Genomic DNA, 19,120 nt, shown 5'->3' with positions numbered 1-19,120 from the left:
AATGTAGACACACGGCAGATGTAGACCTGTGAAAGGATTATTGATATCTTAGATACTGTTGCCGTGGCAACGCATCAAATTTGAATATTCTTTTCGGATGCGTTTGAAACTCTTAGCATGCTTGAAATTGGATGAAACTCGACAGACACATAACACTTATTAGCCAGTAGACATGTGAAAAGTTTCAGAAACGGGCGTGGCAGGGGGGCTCAACAGCGCCCTCTTGAACAGGGTCTGAAAACTTGGTCCATATATCAAACACGCTTGCATGAATTAATATGAAACTCGGTACACATATAGATTTCATCGGGCTGAACAACTTTCCCTCTGTCAAGTTTCACGCCAGCCCAACAGGAAGTCGGCTATTATGGGTTGTTTGGAAAATGCTTGCTGTGGAATGTGATGTACTCCTCCTAGAGAATTCATTCAATCACCTCCAAACTCAGTCAGCATGAAGTCAAGACATTGAGGATGCTAAATTGCGGACGGATTTTTGATATCTCGAACGGTTTGGCCGTGGCGAGGAAACAAATTTATGGCGAGAAAAGAGAGGAGACGAAGTGTTATAACTTCTGCATACATTAACTGATCTTGATGAAACTTTAGCAGTGTGTTCGTGGTAAGAGGCAGATCAGATGGATGTAACTATTGTGAGTCAAATTTACAGCGCCACCAACTGGCAGCAGGAAGTGTGTCACTTTCAACATGCGTTTGACAAAAGTGGGTGGGTTAGTTTTACCAACAGTTACAAAAATCAGTATATATATTGGTCTCACCGAGCCGGACAACTTTCTAATTTACAGTTATTAGCTCAGAGCAAAAGGAAGTCAGATATTTTGGTTTGAATGTTGATTTTTTGGATATTTCAGACTCTGAGTTTTTAGCTACTCTTCCTAACTGGTTTATTTTATTCACACCAAACTTTTTCAAAATGATAAAGATACATTAAAGATGCTAAATTGTGAATATTAAACATCTCAAACGGTTTTGCTATAGTGAGGGACTAAAGTAAAGTAACACTTAAAGCCTCATCTTCTAAAAATGTAATTAAACACCATTTATTTCTATATAAAAGTATAAAAATATCACAACTAAACCCATTTTATTCTTTTTTTTTAATTTAATAAATATTTATAAGTTTAAAAATAGTAATTGTACTATTTAGTCCCATAAAAGTCAAGTCATACATAGGGCTATACTGCCCTCTTGTGTTCAAAATCAGGTAGGCCTATTGTATCTACTTAAAAATATACTAGGTATGTGACGGTGAGAATATTTTACCACCGGTTAATCGACGTGTGACACCGCTGGGGGCTTTTGAATCGCCAACTTAAAAACGAAAGTAAAATATGTTCGTCCACACTGACGTTGATAGTGGTTGAGCGAGCGTTTCAAATTAATTCCTATGGAAGTAGGAATTAACTGAAAAACGTTCACTCTGTTCTGCTCGTTCCTCGCCGTGGATGTGCACCGTTATGAATGCCCGTGCAGCCATGAGCATTTTAGTTTAATTTTAAAATTAGCGCCTTTCGGGGGTTGATTGCTTGAAATTATTTTACAAAAGCACAATGTTGTGTTTTATTGCGACTGTACACAAATATAAGTTAACACTTTGCAGTTTGAATGTCATCCTGTATAATGACGGAGTATGTTTTTATGTGTCCACTGTTCAAACGCGCCCACGCCACACACACACACCCACCCACACACACACGGTTTACTATCTTTGTGGGGACTCTCCATAGATTTAATGATTTTTATACTGTACAAACTGTATATTTTATCTCCTTACACTAACCCTACCCCTAAACCTACCCATCACTGAAAACTTTCTGCATTTTTACATTTCCAAAAAAACTCATTCTGTATGAAGCTTGTTTACCCATGGGGACCTCTATTTAGGTCCCCACTGTGATACGAGTCCCCATGAGTCTGTGTGCATTCAGGTTAAAGTCCCCACCGGGACAGAAAAACATGAACACACACACACACACACACACACACACACACACACACACACACACACACACACACACACACACACACGCACACACACACTAGCATTGCAATCTTGACATTGCAGCCTGTTCATTATAGACTTAATAAAATATAATAATAAAATGGTCAACCTAACATATAAAGATTACACTGCTCTAAATAGTCAGTAGTACAATTCGTACAATCACAGTAAGCACCGCTCCACTGTGAATTTTCCAAGGACATTTTTGCGCATGTGAAGAGGATCATTTTTCCCTTCGATATTGGAACGTGAGTGAAGTACAAAGCATATAATAAACAATAGTTTAGCATCCAAAAAAAGGTAATTATATATATATATATATATATATTTTTTTTTTTTTTTTTTTTTTTTTTTTAAGTGACAAGACAAAGAATATTACTTGTCTGATATATATATATATATATATATATATATATATATATATATATATATATATATAATATATAATATATATATATATATATATATATATAGCTGCGAGCAGCGATGGAGGGCCCAAGCCGGTGACACCGCCACCCCGGTGCATTTAGTGTAACTAAAGGCACCAGGTTGGCGGTGCCACCGGCTTGGGCCCGCAATCGCTGCTCGCAGCTATATTTGTTTATTATTATTATTATTTTTTTCTACTTCTCGGGCACTTTTGGGGCCCTTAACATGCTCGAAAACTCTTGAAACTTTGCACACAGGTCAGAACCCGCGGCCATCAGGGCCGGGCTGAAGCTGGTACCCGGGCGTGGCAGGGGTGCTCGACAGCGCCCCCTGGAATGGTGTCTGAAAACTTGGTCCATATATCAAACACACTTGCATATAATAATATGAAACTCAGTACACATATAGATCTCATCGCGCCGAACAACTTTCGTGCTCTAAGTTTTACACCAGCCCAACAGGAAGTCGGTTATTATACGTTATTTGGAAAACGCATACAATGGAATGTGAAATACTCCTCCTAGGGAATTCATCCGATCGCCACCAAACTCGGTGTGAATGAAGTCAAGACATTGAGGATGCTAAATTGCGGACGGATTTTTGATATCTCGAACGGTTTGGCCGTGGCGATGAAACGAATTTATTGCGAGAAAAGATAAACAGGAAGTGTGTTATAACTTCTGCATACATTAACTGATCTTGATGAAACTTCCGCAGTGTGTTCGTTGTAAGAGGCCGATCACATGGATGTGACTATTGTGAGTCAAAGTTATAGCGCCACCAACTGGCAGCAGGAAGTGTGTCACTTTCAAAATGCTTTGAAATCACCCTCTTATTTTTACCCGATTTGCTTCAAACTTTATGTGTATAATGTAGACACACGGCAGATGTAGACCTGTGAAAGGTTAATTGATATCTTAAATACTGTTGCCGTGGCAACGCATCAAACTTTAATATTCTTTTCAGATGCTTTTGAGACTCTTAACATACTTGAAATTGGATGAAACTCGACAGACACATCACATTAATTAGCCAGTAGACTAGGGATGCACCGATCCGATACTCAGTATCGGTATCGGCTCCGATACTGCCATTTTTGGCGGATCGGGTATCGGTCAGACAAGGCCGATCCAAATCCGATATTGTGCATATACTATTCTGTGTTATTGTTAAGCCCCACAAAAGGCACACAAACATTATAAAGCACCATAAATTTCCGTGCACAATATTATAAGTGTTCTGAAGCCATTATATAATATAATGTGAGATATAAATTAATATTTAAGTCGTTAAATTCAAGCTCACTAAACGTTTCCCTCAGCTGCGGCTGTCAATCATTCTTCATTCAGCACTCAAACAGCGCGTCGCGTTCGGTTAGGACAGTTAACACGATGAAACTCTCTCCATGATGATTCAATGTTACTATTATTATACTTGATCTGTAGATAAAGGTCTATGGTTTCGCATAAAACAACTTTATCTTGCTGGACTTTATTGCTGTACCTTAATCATGTTACTTTCTACCGGGTGTCTGTTAGATCACAACACTGGAGTAAAGTCAGAGCACTATTTGTTCTTCACGCGCACAGTAACTGCAATTTAAAACTGTTAAAAGAAAATGCTGAATAGACAATTGCATAGATAGATACTGTATAATACACTACGCATCAATGTGTATTTTCTTTCTTTGTTTTCTTTTTAAACTTTTCAATGCGGACTCGACGCGCTGCGCGCTGTGACTCATGTTGCTTCAAGCGCATCATTCTGCGCTCGGGATGCGCATAAGCGCTGTGTGCCGCACTGTATTGGAGCCTTTCATTTCATAATACAGTGACGCAATGAAAGATTATCAATAGCCGTTCTTGTTCTGTCCTATCTATCATATGTTGCTACCTCATTAAACAGCTGTGCTATACATTTAAAAAATGTCTCAATTTTATAGTAGGCTATATATAAAATAATTGCTATTTTTTATTTTTATCTTGTTTTTCATGAATGTATTTTACAACAATACAAAAAGCAATGTGTAAAGTTTTACCAGATTTAGTATTACACTTATTGTCTCTAATTTGTTCCCCACTAAACATTTTTTTTCACAAAATGTTCAGATTTTATACAATTATTGTGCACTCGTGATTTTTCTAGACTAAATTTTACTGCTGAATTATCCACTAACCTAGTTTATAAAAACATTTATGTCAGATTATGATCATTTATTTTTTGTTGTTGTTGTTTTTCTTTTTTTCAGTTCTTATTATCAGTTCAACACAGAGTTATAGAAATTCTACGTGATAAAAAAAAAACTGCGCTGGTATCGGTACGGATCGGTATCGGCCGATACTCAGAATTTTTGGTATCGGATCGGATCGATTCTGAAAAAATGGTATCGTTGCATCCCTACAGTAGACATGTGCAAAGTTTCAGAAACGGGCATGGTGAGGGGCTCAGTAGCGCCACCTTTAGTCAAAAATGGGGGCTTAGTTTTAAGTAGAGTCACAAAAATCGTTATGTATATTGTTCTCACCAAGCCGGACAACTTTCTAATTTATAGTCATAAGCTGTGACCAACAGGAAGTGAGATATTTTGGTTTGAATGTGATTTTTTGGAGAATTCTCTCTCTCTCTCTCTCTGCCTCTGTGTCTCTGTGTGTGTGAGGGGTGGGGGGATTTGTCTTTTGAGTGAGATTTGTTTAAAATTCCTGTTTTTCAAGGTTTCAGGGGCTTTTGGGGCCTTTAACGTGCTCGAAAACTCTTGAAACTTTGCACACAGGTCAGAACCCGCGGCCATCAGGGACAGGCTGAAGCTGGTACCAGGGCGTGGCAGGGGGGCTAAACAGCGCCCCCTGGAACGGGATCCAAACACTTGTCCATAAATCAAACACACTTGCATGTAATGATATGAAACTCGGTACACATATAGATCTCATTGGGCCGAACAACTTTCGTGCTCTAAGTTTTACGCCAGCCCAACAGGAAGTCGGCAATTATGGGTTGTTTGGAGAACGCTTGCTGTGGAATTTGAAACACTTCTCCTAGAGAATTAATTAAATCGCCACCAAACTCGGTGTGCATGAAGTCAAGACATTGAGGATGCTAAATTGCGGACGGATTTCTGATATCTCAAACGGTTTGGCCAAAAGAGGGGGTGTTAGTTTTACCCACAATTACAAAAATCAGTACGTATATTGGTCTCATCGAGCCGGACAACTTTCTAATTGACAGTTATTAGCTCTGACCAACAGGAAGTCAGATATTTTGGTTTGAATGTGGATTTATTTGCAAATTCAGCCTCTGCATTTTTACCCACTCCTGCTAAGTGGTTTATTTTATTCACACCAAACTTTTTCAACATGATGAAAATACATTAAAGATGCTAAATTGTGAACGGATATTGAATATCTCAAACGGTTTTGATATGGCGAGGGATTAAAATAATGTCAAAAAAGGAATCAGAAAACATCTCATATCTTTAAAAAAAATTATTATACACCATTTATTTTTATATAAAATTATACAAATATCAGAACTAAACCGAAACAGAACTAGTTTTGGGTTTATTCAGTTTTTTCAATTCAAGAATTATGTACAAGTTTAAAATCAGCCAGAATGCGCTATTTAGTAAAAAAAAAAGTCATACATAGGGCTATACTGCCCTCTTGTGTTCAAAATCAGGTAGGCCCATTGTATATTGTATTTATATATAAATATATTAGCGATGTGACTGAGAATTTTTTCCCACTGGTTAATCGATGTGTGACACCGTGGCGGGGGCTTTTAAATCGCTAACTTAAAGGGATACTCCACTTTAAATTGAAAATTCTGTCATCATATACTCACCCTCATGTTGTTTCAGTCGTTTATGAATTTCTTTCTTCTGCTGAACAGAAAGGAAGATATTTAGAAGAATGTCAGTAACCAGACAGTTTCTGGTCTCATTGACTTCCATAGTATACATTTTTTTCCTACTATGGAAGTCAATGGGATCAGAAACTGTCTGGTTACTGACATTCTCCTAAATATCTTCCTTTCTGTTCAGCAGAAGAAAGAAATTCATAAAGGATTAAAACAACATGAGGGTGAGTATATGATGACAGAATTTTCATTTTAAAGTGGAGTATCCCTTTAAAAGCGAAAGTGAAATACGGACGTCCAGTAGGAATGAACTAAAAAACATTCAATCTGTTCTGCTCGTTCCTCGCTGTAGACACGTTATTGCCCATGCAGCCGTGAGCATTTTAGTTTCATTTAAAAAATAGCGCCATTTCGGGGGTGGGATTGCTTGAATGTTTTTTTTACAAAAGCACAATGTTGTGTTTTATTGCGAGTGTACATAAATATAAGTAAACACAGTGCAGTTTAAATGATGTCCTGTATGAACAAACCGACGGAGTAGCCTATGTATTTATGTTTCCACTGTTCGATCGTGCCCACGCCTCACACACACACACACACACACACACACACACTGTGCATTCCAGCATTGCAATCTTGACATCGCAGCCGGTTCATTACAGCCGTAATAAAATATAATTATAAATATAAATAGTCAACCTATTTGCAGCAAATGATAGTAGATTTTAGATCAATATATTTGTTTTCCTTACAATTTTAATTAACACTAACTTTATTCTCATCTGAATTATAAATAATTTATTTCTGTATAAAATAATACTACCATTAAAAAATACATTTGATTGTCTTTTTTAATCAATGGAGAATGTGTGACTTAAAAATAAACAGATTAGTGCTCGGTTTGAGGACAAGAAATGAAAACCAATGCAATATGATGAATGTCCAAAAACGTTCGCTCTTCTCTGCCCGTTCCTCGCCTCGCCATATATATTTATTTATTTATTTATTTATTTATTTATTTCATATTAATGCAAGCGTGTTTGGTATATGGACCAAGTTTTCAGACCGCACTCGGACCCCATTCAAGGGGGCGCTGTCGAGCCCCCCTGCCACGCCCGGGTACCATCTTCAGCCCGGCCCTAATGGCCGCAGCTTCTGACCCGTGTGCAAAGTTTCATGAGTTTTCGAGCATTTTAAAGGCCCCAAAACCCCCCGAACCCTTGAAGAACAATAATAATAATAATAATAAATATAGCTGCGAGCAGCGATTACGGGCCCAAGCCGGTGGCACCGCCACCCTGGTGCCTTTAGTTACACTAAAGCCACCGGGGTGGCTGTGTCACCGCAGCTATATTTATTATTATTATTATTATTATTAGGGCCCAAGCCCTGAAAGGGCGAAGGTCCCTATTGTTTCCGGTAGGATTATTAGGGCCCAAGCCCTGAAAGGGCGAAGGCCCTATTGTTTCCGGTAGGATTATTTATTATTATTATTTATTATTATTATTTATTAGGGCCCAAGCCCTGAAAGAGCGCAGAGCCCTATTGTTTTCGTAAGGATTATTATTAGGGCCCAAGCCCTGAAAGGGCGAAGGCCCTATTGTTTTCGGTAGGATTATTAGGGCCCAAGCCCTGAAAGGGCGAAGGCCCTATTGTTTTCGGTAGGATTATTATTAGGGCCCAAGCCCTGAAAGGGCGAAGGCCCTATTGTTTTCGGTAGGATTATTTATTAGGGCCCGAGCACCGATGGTGTGAGGACCCTCTTGGAATTGCTCTGTTTATTAGGGCCCGAGCACCGATGGTGTGAGGACCCTCTTGGAATTGCTCTGTTTATTAGGGCCCGAGCACCGATGGTGTGAGGACCCTCTTGGAATTGCTCTGTTTATTATTATTATTAGGGCCCGAGCACCGATGGTGTGAGGACCCTCTTGGAATTGCTCTGTTTATTATTATTATTATTATTATTATTATTATTATTATTATTCTTCTCCGCATTGAATTGCATTTTTGAGGGCCTAAACATGCGCGAAAACTCACGAAACTTTGCACACGCGTCAGAACTGGCGAAAATTTACATCTGATATAGGTTTCAGAATTGGACGGGGCAAAATGGCTCGATAGCGCCACCTATAAAAGTTCAACGGAGTGCGCCTCCCGCAACGTTCAACGTACATGCACGAAATTCGGTACATACGTGTAATGACCTAATACCTACAAAAAAGTCTCTTGGAGCATAGCCCTAAACACAACAGGAAGTCAGCCATTTTGAACTTCCTCTCAGATTTTTGTGCAGTTTTTGCCATTTTCAGGCCTCGTACTTTAACGAACTCCTCCTACAGTTTTAATCTGATCATCTTCAAATTTGGTGAGTGTAATCTTAAGGCCTTTGCGACGTTAAATTGCGAAGATCTTGAGTTTTCGTCGAAGGGCGGGTCCTCGGCGGCCTTACAAATTTCGATGTTTCGCCATGAAACAGGAAGTTGCTGTAACTCAGGCATGGAATGTCCAATCTGCCCCAAACTTCACACGTTTGATAAGAGTTCTGTCCTGAACACATGGCCATGCTCATATTCAGTTATAGTCATAGCGCCACCTGCTGGCAACAGGAAGTGACATGTTTAACACTGTTATGGACTCCTAATAACATATAAAAAAGTGCCAGCAAGTGCTAAACATGCTAACAACATACTAGAAGCATGCTAAAACATGCTAGCAAACTCTTAGCTAAGTGCTAAAGCATGCTATTATTGCAATTAAATAGGAATTTGCTGTAACTCAGGCATGGAATGTCCAATCTGCCCCAAACTTCACACTTTTGATAAGCGTTCTGTCCTGAACACATCTACATGATAATATTCAGTTATAGTAATAGCGCCACCTACTGGCAACAGGAAGTGTCATGTTTAACACGTTGATGCCATTCTAGCAACATGTTAAAAATGCCATTGAGATCTAAACATGCTAGAAACATGTTAAAACATGCTAGCTAATGTTAAAACATGCTAGCAATACTTAGCTAAGTGGTAAAGCATGCTAATTCAATGAAACAGGATGTTGTTGTTACTCAAGAAGGCAATGTCCAATATGCGCCAAACTTCACACTTTTAATAAACGTTCTGTCCTGAACACATGACCATGCTCATATTCAGTTACAGTCATAGTGCCACCTGCTGGCAACAGGAAGTGACATGTTAAACACTGTTGTGGACATATAAAAACATATAAAAAAAGTGCCAGCAAGTGCTAAACATGCTAACAACATACTAGAAACATGCTAAAACATGCTAGCAAACACTTAGCTAAGTGCTAAAGCATGCTATTGCTGCAATTAAATAGGAATTTGCTGTAACACAGGCATGGAATGTCCAATCTGCCCCAAACTTCACACGTTTGATAAGAGTCATGGCCTGAACACATCTACATGAGAATATTCAGTTATAGTAATAGCGCCACCTGCTGTCAACAGGAAGTGACATGTTTAACACTGTTGTGGTCTCCTAATAACATATATAAAAGAGCCAGCAAGTGCTAAACAGGTTAGCAACATACTAGAAACATGCTAGCAAACACTTAGCTAAGTGATAAAGCATGCTATTACTGCAATTAAATAGGAATTTGCTGTAACTCAGGCATGGAACGTCCAATCTGCCCCAAACTTCACATGTTTGATAAGAATCATGGCCTGAACGCATGCCTATGCTCAAATTCAGTTATAGTAATAGCGCCACCTACTGGCAACAGGAAGTGACATGTTTAACACGTTGATGCCGTTCTAGCAACATGTTAAAAATGCCATTGAGTTCTAAACATGCTAGAAACATATTAAAACATGCTAGCAATACTTAGCTAAGTGCTAAAGCATGCTAATTCAATGAAACAGGACTTTGTTGTTACTCAAGAAGGCAATGTACAATCTACCCCAAACGTCACACGTTTGATAAGAGTTATCTCTTGAACACATGTCCATGCTCATATTTAGTTATAGTCATAGCGCCACCTGCTGGCAACAGGAAGTGACGTTTAACACTGTTCTTGACTCCTAATAACATATAAAAAAATGCCAGTAGGTGCTAAACATCCTACCAACATACTAGAGACATGCTAAAACATAATAGCAAACACTTAGCTAAGTGCTAAAGAATGATATTACTGCAATTAAATATGAATTTGCTGTAACTCAGGCATGGAATGTCCAATCTGCCCCAAACTTCACACTTTTGATAAGCGTTCTGTCCTGAACACATGACCATGCTTATATTCAGTTACAGTCATAGCGCCACCTGCTGGCAACAGGAAGTGACATGTTTAACACTGTTGTGGACTCCTAATAACATATAAAAAAGTGCCAGCAAGTGTTAAACATGCTAACAACATACTAGAAACATGCTAAAACATGCTAGCAAACTCTTAGCCAAGTGCTAAAGCATGCTATTATTGCAATTAAATAGGAATTTGCTGTAACTCAGGCATGGAATGTCCAATCTGCCCCAAACTTCACACTTTTGATAAGAGTCATGGCCTGAACACATCTACATGAGAATGTTCAGTTATAGTAATAGCGCCACCAACTGGCAACAGGAAGTGACATGTTTAACACGTTGATGCCGTTCTAGCAACATGTTAAAACATGCTAACAATGCTTAGCTAAGTTCTAAAGAATGCTAATTCAATGAAACATGACTTTGTTGTTACTCAAGAAGGCAATGTCCAATTTGCACCAAACTTCACATGTTTGATAAGAGTTCTGTCCTGAACACACATCCATGCTCATATTCAGTTATAGTCATAACGCCACCTACTGGCAACAGAAACTGACATGGTTAACACAGTAATGCAGTACTAACCACATAATTATTGTGTACTAAGCATGCTAGAAACAGACTGAACATGCTAGCAACACTTAGCTGAGTCATGAAGCATGCTATTATCACCATTATACAAAACATTTTGTAACTGACTTTGACATACTCTTACTATATATACCTCCTTAAATGTACATTTCCCAACCATGCTCTGCCTTCCTAGTGTTGATGGCACGGGTGCGAGGGCCCTTTCATCGCTGCTTGCAGCTTTAATTATTATTATTATTATTATTCTTATTTTTCTGTCAACCTTTCGGGCACTTTTGAGACCCTTAACATGCTCGAAAACTCTTGAAACTTTGCACACGGGTCAGAACCCGTGGCCATCAGGGCTGGGCTGAAGCTGGTACCCGGGCGTGGCAGGGTGGCTCGACAGCGCCCCCTTGAACGGGGTCCGAAAACTTGGTCCATAAATCAGACACGCTTGCATGTAATAATATGAAACTCGGTACACATATAGATCTCATCGGGTCGAACAACTTTCGTACTTTTACTTTTTACGCCAGCCCAACAGGAAGTCGGCTATTATGGGTTGTTTTGAAACGCATGCTGTGGAATTTAATGTACTCCTCCTAGAGAATTCATCCAATCGCCTCCAAACTCGGTCAGCATGAAGTCAAGACATTGAGGATGCTAAATTGCGGACGGATTTTTGATATCTCGAACGGTTTGGCCGTGGCAAGGAAACGAATTTATGGCGAATAAGGGACACAGGAAGTGTGTTATAACTTCAGCATACATTATCTGATCTTGATGAAACTTCAGCAGTGTGTTCGTTTTCAGAGGCCGAACACAAGGATGTGATTATTGTGAGTCAAAGTTATAGCGCCACCAACTGGCAGCAGGAAGTGTGTCACTTTCAAAATGCTTTGAAATCACTCTGTTATTTTTACCTGATTTGCTTCAAACTTTGTGTATGATGTAGACACACGGCAGATGTAGACCTGTGAAAGGATTATTGATATCTTAGATACTGTTGCCATGGCAACGCATCAAACTTTAATATTCTTTTTTGATGCTTTTGAGACTCTTAACATACTTGAAATTGCATGAAACTCGACAGACACATCACACTTATTATCCAGTAGACATGGGCAAAGTTTCAGAAACGGGCATGGTGAGGGGCTCAGTAGCGCCACCTTTAGTCAAAAATGGGGGCTTAGTTTTACCTAGAATCACAAAACTTGGTATGTATATTGTTCTTATCGAGCCGGACAACTTTCTAATTTACACTTATTAGCTCAAAGCAACAGAAAGTCAGATATTTTGGTTTGAATGTGATTTTTTGGAGAAATTTCTCTCTCTCTCTGTCTCTGAGTGTGTGAGGGGTGGGGGTGATTTGTCAGTTGAGTGAGATTTACTTTTTCATTTGTTTTTCAAGGTTTCTGGGGCTTTTGGGTCCCTAAACGTGCTCGAAAACTCTTGAAACTTTGCACACAGGTCAGAACCCGCGGCCATCAGGGCGGGGCTGAATCTGGTAGCCGGGCGTGGCAGGGGGGCTCAACAGCGCCCCCTTGAACGGGGTTCTAAAACTTGGTCCATATATCAAACACGCTTGCATGAATTAATTTGAAACTCGGTACACATATAGATCTCATCGGGCCGAACAACTTTCGTGCTCTAAGTTTTACGCCAGCCCAACAGGAAGTCGGCTATTTAGGGTTGTTTGGAAACGCTTGCTGTGGAATTTAATGTACTCCTCTTAGGAAATACATCGATTCGCCTCCAAACTCGGTCAGCGTGAAGTCAAGACATTGATGATGCTAAATTGCGGACGGATTTTTGATATCTCGAACGGTTTGGCTGTGGCGAGGAAACGAATTAATGGCGAGAAAAGAGAAAAACGAAGTGTTATAACTAATGCATACATTAACTGATCTTGATGAAACTTCAGCAGTTTGTTCATGGTAAGAGGCCGATCAGATGGATGTAACTATTGTGTGTCAAAGTTATAGCGCCACCAACTGGCAGCAGGAAATGTGTCACTTTCAAAATGCTTTTGACAAAAGTTGGGGGGGTTGTTTTACCTACAGTAGCACAACTCAGTACGTATGTTGATCTCATCGACCCGGACAACTTTCTAATTTAAAGTCATTAGCTCCGACCATCAGGAAGTCAGATATTTTGGTTTGAATGTGGATTTTTTGCTAAATCAGCCTCCAAAAGGCACTAAAAGCCTCAAATCTTCTAAAAATGTAATTTTATACCATTTATTTCTATATAAAAGTATACAAATATCACAACTAAACCCATTTTATTCTGTTTTTAAAAATAATTTTATTCTAATTTTATTCTAAATTTTAAAACAGTAAAGTAAAAAAAAAATTCAAGTCATACATAGGGCTATACTGCCCTCTTGTGTCCAAAAGGACATCAAAATAATATATAAAACTTTTTACCAGCTAGGCCAATAATGTATTTAAATATACATTTATTAGGTATGTGTCTGAGGATATTTTCCCACCGGTTAATCGACGTGTGTGACACGAGCGGGTGCTTTTGTATCGCTAATATAAAAGTGAAAGAAAAATACGGACGTCCGCACGGACATTTATAATGGTGCACACACAAATCACACACACGTTGGAAAGAATTATGCTTTTAAACAACACTAAACCGCCATTAGATGTCGCCAAGTGACCGTCTTAATGAGCGAGTCATTGATTCATTCGTTCAAATGATTCGTAATCCATAACATACAGATCCATAAACATGGATCCATAAACATCCAATCCATAAACATAAACAGATGTTTATGGATTGATCATTCAATCTTTGAGTCAACCAATTCGTTCAAAATGCTGAATCATTCAGTTATGAGAAAACACGTTCCTGTGAGATGGGTTCTTCTGTGATCTTTGTTTAACTATTTCCGCTGCTGAAACAGAACAAAAACAGTCAATATTGCATCTAAAATATAAATGACTTCATTTTAACTGTTAATAACCTGTTGTATGAAATCAATGTCACAGTTTCAATAGTGATTGTATTCAGGAAAAGTTAGGTACGGAGAGCGAGCGATTTCAACGAAATCAGAACTAAACCCATTTTATTCTTTTATTATTATTATTATTCAATTTAAGAATTATGTTTGAGTTTAAAAAAAGCCAGAATGTTTTAGTCCAAAAAATAAATAAATCATGCCATGGACTGCTTGAAATTAATTTTTTTAATTATATTTATTTTTTCGTTTTGGCTTTGTTTATAGTTTATTTTTAATTTTTTATTCTTGTTCCGTTCTGAATATCATTACATTTAAAGGATTTGTTGTGGAATATTTTGAGTGTATCATAAAATCAGAATAATTCTTTCGATTTAGTGATCCCCTACTTATTATTTTATTTTATTTTTTTCTTTGTTCTAATTAGGTCAGGCAAGTAAAATTATCTGTGTCTTGTCCCTTAAATTTATTTATTTATATATATATATATATATATATATATATATATATATATATATATATATATATATATATATATATATATGTATGTGTGTGTGTGTATATATATATATATATATATATATATATATATATATGTGTATGTGTGTGTGTGTGTATATATATATATATATATATATATATATATATATATATATATATATATATATATATATATATATATATATAAATATAAATATAGCTGCGAGCAGCGATGGAGGGCCAAAGCCGCCGGCACCGCCACCCTGGCACCAGGATTGCGGTGCCACCGGCTTGGGCCCGTAATCGCTGCTCGCAGCTATATTTATTATTATTATTATTATTTTGTCAACCTTTCGGGCACTTTTGGGGCCCTTAACATGCTCGAAAACTCTTGAAATTTTGCACACAGGTCAGAACCCGCGGCCATCAGGGCCGGGCTGAAGCTGGTACCCGGGCGTGGCAGGGGGCCTCGACAGCGCCCCCTGGAACGGGATCCGAACACTTGTCCATAAATCAGACACGCTTGCATGTAATAATATGAAACTCGGTACACATATAGACCTCATCGGGCCGAACAACTTTCGTGCTCTAAGTTTTACGCCAGACCAACAGGAAGTCAGCTATTATGGGTTGTTTGGAAACGCATGCTGTGGAATTTGATGTACTCCTCCTAGGAAATTCATCCATTTGCCTCCAAACTCGGTCGGCATGAAGTCAAGACATTGAGGATGCTAAATTGCGGACGGATTTTTGATATCTCGAACGGTTTGCCCGTGGCAAGGAAACGAATTTATGGCGAATAATTCAAACAGGAAGTGTGTTATAACTTCTGCATACATTAACTGATCTTGATGAAACTTCAGCAGTGTGTTAGTTGTAAGAGGCCGATCACATGGATGTGACATTTGTGAGTCAAAGTTATAGCGCCACCAACTGGCAACAGGAAGTGTGTCACTTTCAAAATGCTTTGAAATCACCCTCTTATTTTTACCCGATTTGCTTAAAACTTTATGTGTATAATGTAGACACACGGCAGATGTAGGCCTGTGAAAGGATTATTGATATCTTAGATACTGTTGCCGTGGCAACGCATTAAACTTTAATATTCTTTTCGGATGCTTTTGAGACTCTTCACATGCTTGAAAATGCATGAAACTCGACAGACACATCACATTTATTATCCAGTAGACATGTGCAAAGTTTCAGAAACGGGCGTGGTGAAATGGCTCAGTAGCGCCACCTTTAGTCATAAGTGGGGGGGTTAGTTTTATCAACAGCAACAAAACTTGGTATGTGTATTGTTCTCATCAAGACGGACAACTTTCTAATTTACATTAACGATCTCCGACCAACAGGAAGAGAGATATTTTGGTTTGAATGTGGATTTTCTGAAGAATTTTCTCTCCCTCTCTCTGTGTCTCTGTGTGTGTGAGGGGAGGGGGAGATTTGACTATTGCTTTTATATTGTTAATCAAGGTTTCAGGGGCTTTTGGGGTCCTTAACGTGCTCAAAAACTCTTGAAACTTTGCACACAAGTCAGAACCCCCTGCCATCAGGGACGGGCTGAAGCTGGTACCCGGGCGTGGCAGGGGGGCTCAACAGCGCCCCCTTGAACGGTGTCCCAAAACTTGGTCCATAGATCAAACACGCTTGCATGAATTAATATGAAACTCGGTACACATATAGATCTCATCGGGCCGAACAACTTTCCCCCGGTCAAGTTTTACGCCAGCCCAACAGGAAGTCGGCTATTATGGGTTGTTTGGAAAACGCTTGCTGTGGAATGCGAAGTACTCCTCCTAGGGAATTCATCCAATCCCCACCAAACTCAGTGTGCATGAAGTCAAGACATTGAGGATGCTAAATTGCGGACGGATTTTTGATATCTCGAACGGTTTGACCGTGGCGAGGAAACGAATTTATGGCGAGAAAAGAGAAACACGAAGTGGAATAACTTATGCATACATTAACTGATCTTGATGAAACTTCAGCAGTGTGTTCGTGGTAAGAGGCCGATCAGATGGATGTAACTATTGTGAGTCAAAGTTATAGTGCCACCAACTGGCAGCAGGAAGTGTGTCACTTTCAACATGCTTTTGACAAAAGTGGTCGGGTTAGTTTTAACTTCAGTAAAAAAAAAATAGTTTGTATATTGTACTCATCAAGCCAGACAACTTTCTAATTTACATTCATTAGTTCCGGCCATCTGGAAGTCAGATATTTTGGTCTGAATGTGGATTTTTTGGATATTTCAGACTCTGAGTTTTTAGTTACTCTTCCTTATACATAGGGCTATACTGCCCTCTTGTGTTCAAAATCAGGTAGGCCTATTGTATCTATATAAAAATATACTAGGTAATATGTGACTTTGAGAATATTTTACCACCGGTTAATCGACGTGTGACACCACTGGGGACTTTTGAATCGCCAACTTAAAAACGAAAGTAAAATATGTTCGTCCGCACTGACATTGATAGTGGTTGAGCAAGCATTTCAAATGAATTCCTATGGAAGTAGGAATTAACTGAAAAACATTCCTCGCTCGTTCCTCGCCGTGGACGCGCACCGTTATGAATGCCCATGCAGCCGTGAGCATTTTAGTTTAATTTTAAAATTAGCGCCTTTCGGGGGGTGGATTGCTTGAAATTATTTTACAAAAGCACAATGTTGTGTTTTATTGCGACTGTACACAAATATAAGTTAACACTTTGCAGTTTGAATGTCGTCCTGTATAATGACGGAGTATGTTTTTATGTGTCCACTGTTCAAACGCGCCCACGCCACACACACACACACACACGGTTTACTAACTTTGTGGGGACTCTCAATTCATACATTCACAGTAAGCACCGCTCCACTGTGGTGTTTCCAAGCACATTTTTGCACTTGTGAAAAGGATGATTTTTTCCGTTGATATTGGAACACGAGTGAAGAACAAAGCCTATAATAAAGAATAGTTTAGCATCCAAATACATAGCAAATGTTGAAACATTTTGATTCTAATGAGAGGGTTACGTGAGCCCAACACTGCTTTCTTTCATTTTTATTTTTACATTAAATTTAAAGGATTTGTTGTGGAATATTTTGAGTGTATCATAAAATCAGAATAAGGTAAGTCAAGCAATATTTTTGGTATTTTATATATATATATATATATATATATATATATATATATATATATATATATATAGCTGCGAGCAGCGATGAAGGGCCAAAGCCGGCGGTACCGCCACCCCGGTGCCTTTAGGTAACTAAAGGCACCGGGGTTGCGGTGCCACCGGCTTGGGCCCGTAATCGCTGCTCGCAGCTATATTTTATTATTATTATTATTATTATTATTTTTCTGTCAACCTTTCGGGCACTTTTGAGACCCTTAACGTGCTCGAAAACTCTTGAAACTTTGCACACGGGTCAGAACCCGCGGCCATCAGGGCCGGGCTGAAGCTGGTACCCGGGCGTGGCAGGGGGGCTCGACAGCGCCCCCTTGAACGGGGTCAGAAAACTTGGTCCATAAATCAGACACGCTTGCATGTAATAATATGAAACTCGGTACACATATAGATCTCATCGGGCCAAACAACTTTCGTACTTTTACTTTTTACGCCAGCCCAACAGGAAGTCAGCTATTATGGGTTGTTTTGAAACGCATGCTGTGGAATTTAATGTACTCCTCCTAGAGAATTCATCCAATCGCCTCCAAACTCGGTCAGCATGAAGTCAAGACATTGAGGATGCTAAATTGCGGACGGATTTTTGATATCTCGAACGGTTTGGCCGTGGCAAGGAAACGAATTTATGGCGAATAAGGGACACAGGAAGTGTGTTATAACTTCAGCATACATTATCTGATCTTGATGAAACTTCAGCAGTGTGTCTGTTGTAAGAGGCCGAACACAAGGATGTGACTATTGTGAGTCAAAGTTATAGCGCCACCAACTGGCAGCAGGAAGTGTGTCACTTTCAAAATGCTTTGAAATCACTCTCTTATTTTTACCCGATTTGCTTCAAACTTTATGTGAATAATGTAGACACACGGCAGATGTAGACCTGTGAAAGGATTATTGATATCTTAGATACTGTTGCCATGGCAACGCATCAAACTTTAATATTCTTTTTTGATGCTTTTGAGACTCTTAACATACTTGAAATTGCATGAAACTCGACAGACACATCACACTTATTATCCAGTAGACATGGGCAAAGTTTCAGAAACGGGCGTGGTGAGGGGCTCAGTAGCGCCACCTTTAGTCAAAAATGGGGGCTTAGTTTTACCTAGAATCACAAAACTTGGTATGTATATTGTTCTTATCGAGCCGGACAACTTTCTAATTTACACTTATTAGCTCAAAGCAACAGAAAGTCAGATATTTTGGTTTGAATGTGATTTTTTTGAGAATTTTCTCTCTCTCTCTGTCTCTGAGTGTGTGAGGGGTGGGGGTGATTTGTCAGTTGAGTGAGATTTTCTTTTTCATTTTTATTTCAAGGTTTCTGGGGCTTTTGGGTCCCTAAACGTGCTCGAAAACTCTTGAAACTTTG

The 19,120-nt window shown here is 39.0% G+C and overlaps 1 protein-coding gene across 3 annotated transcripts in view; it reads right to left on the bottom strand.

The window, feature by feature from the left end:
* Nucleotides 1–19,120, bottom strand: part of ints8 (integrator complex subunit 8) — a 140,624-nt gene that overhangs the window by 21,095 nt on the left and 100,409 nt on the right. For 2 of the 3 annotated variants that reach the window (XM_079878961.1, XM_079878963.1), the window contains exon 11: nucleotides 12,057–12,107. The exons of the other annotated variant lie outside the window; for it this stretch is intronic. In XM_079878961.1, the coding sequence (XP_079735087.1) occupies nucleotides 12,057–12,107 (51 nt within the window). The remainder of the gene's footprint in view (nucleotides 1–12,056; nucleotides 12,108–19,120) is intronic. 3 annotated transcript variants of the gene reach the window in all.

This window comes from Squalius cephalus (assembly GCF_949319135.1).
Source record: "Squalius cephalus genome assembly, chromosome: 8".
In the NCBI taxonomy this organism is placed as follows: domain Eukaryota; kingdom Metazoa; phylum Chordata; class Actinopteri; order Cypriniformes; family Leuciscidae; genus Squalius; species Squalius cephalus.
Note: the sequence above shows the minus strand (reverse complement) of the source record. Positions and strands in the feature narration are given on the sequence as shown.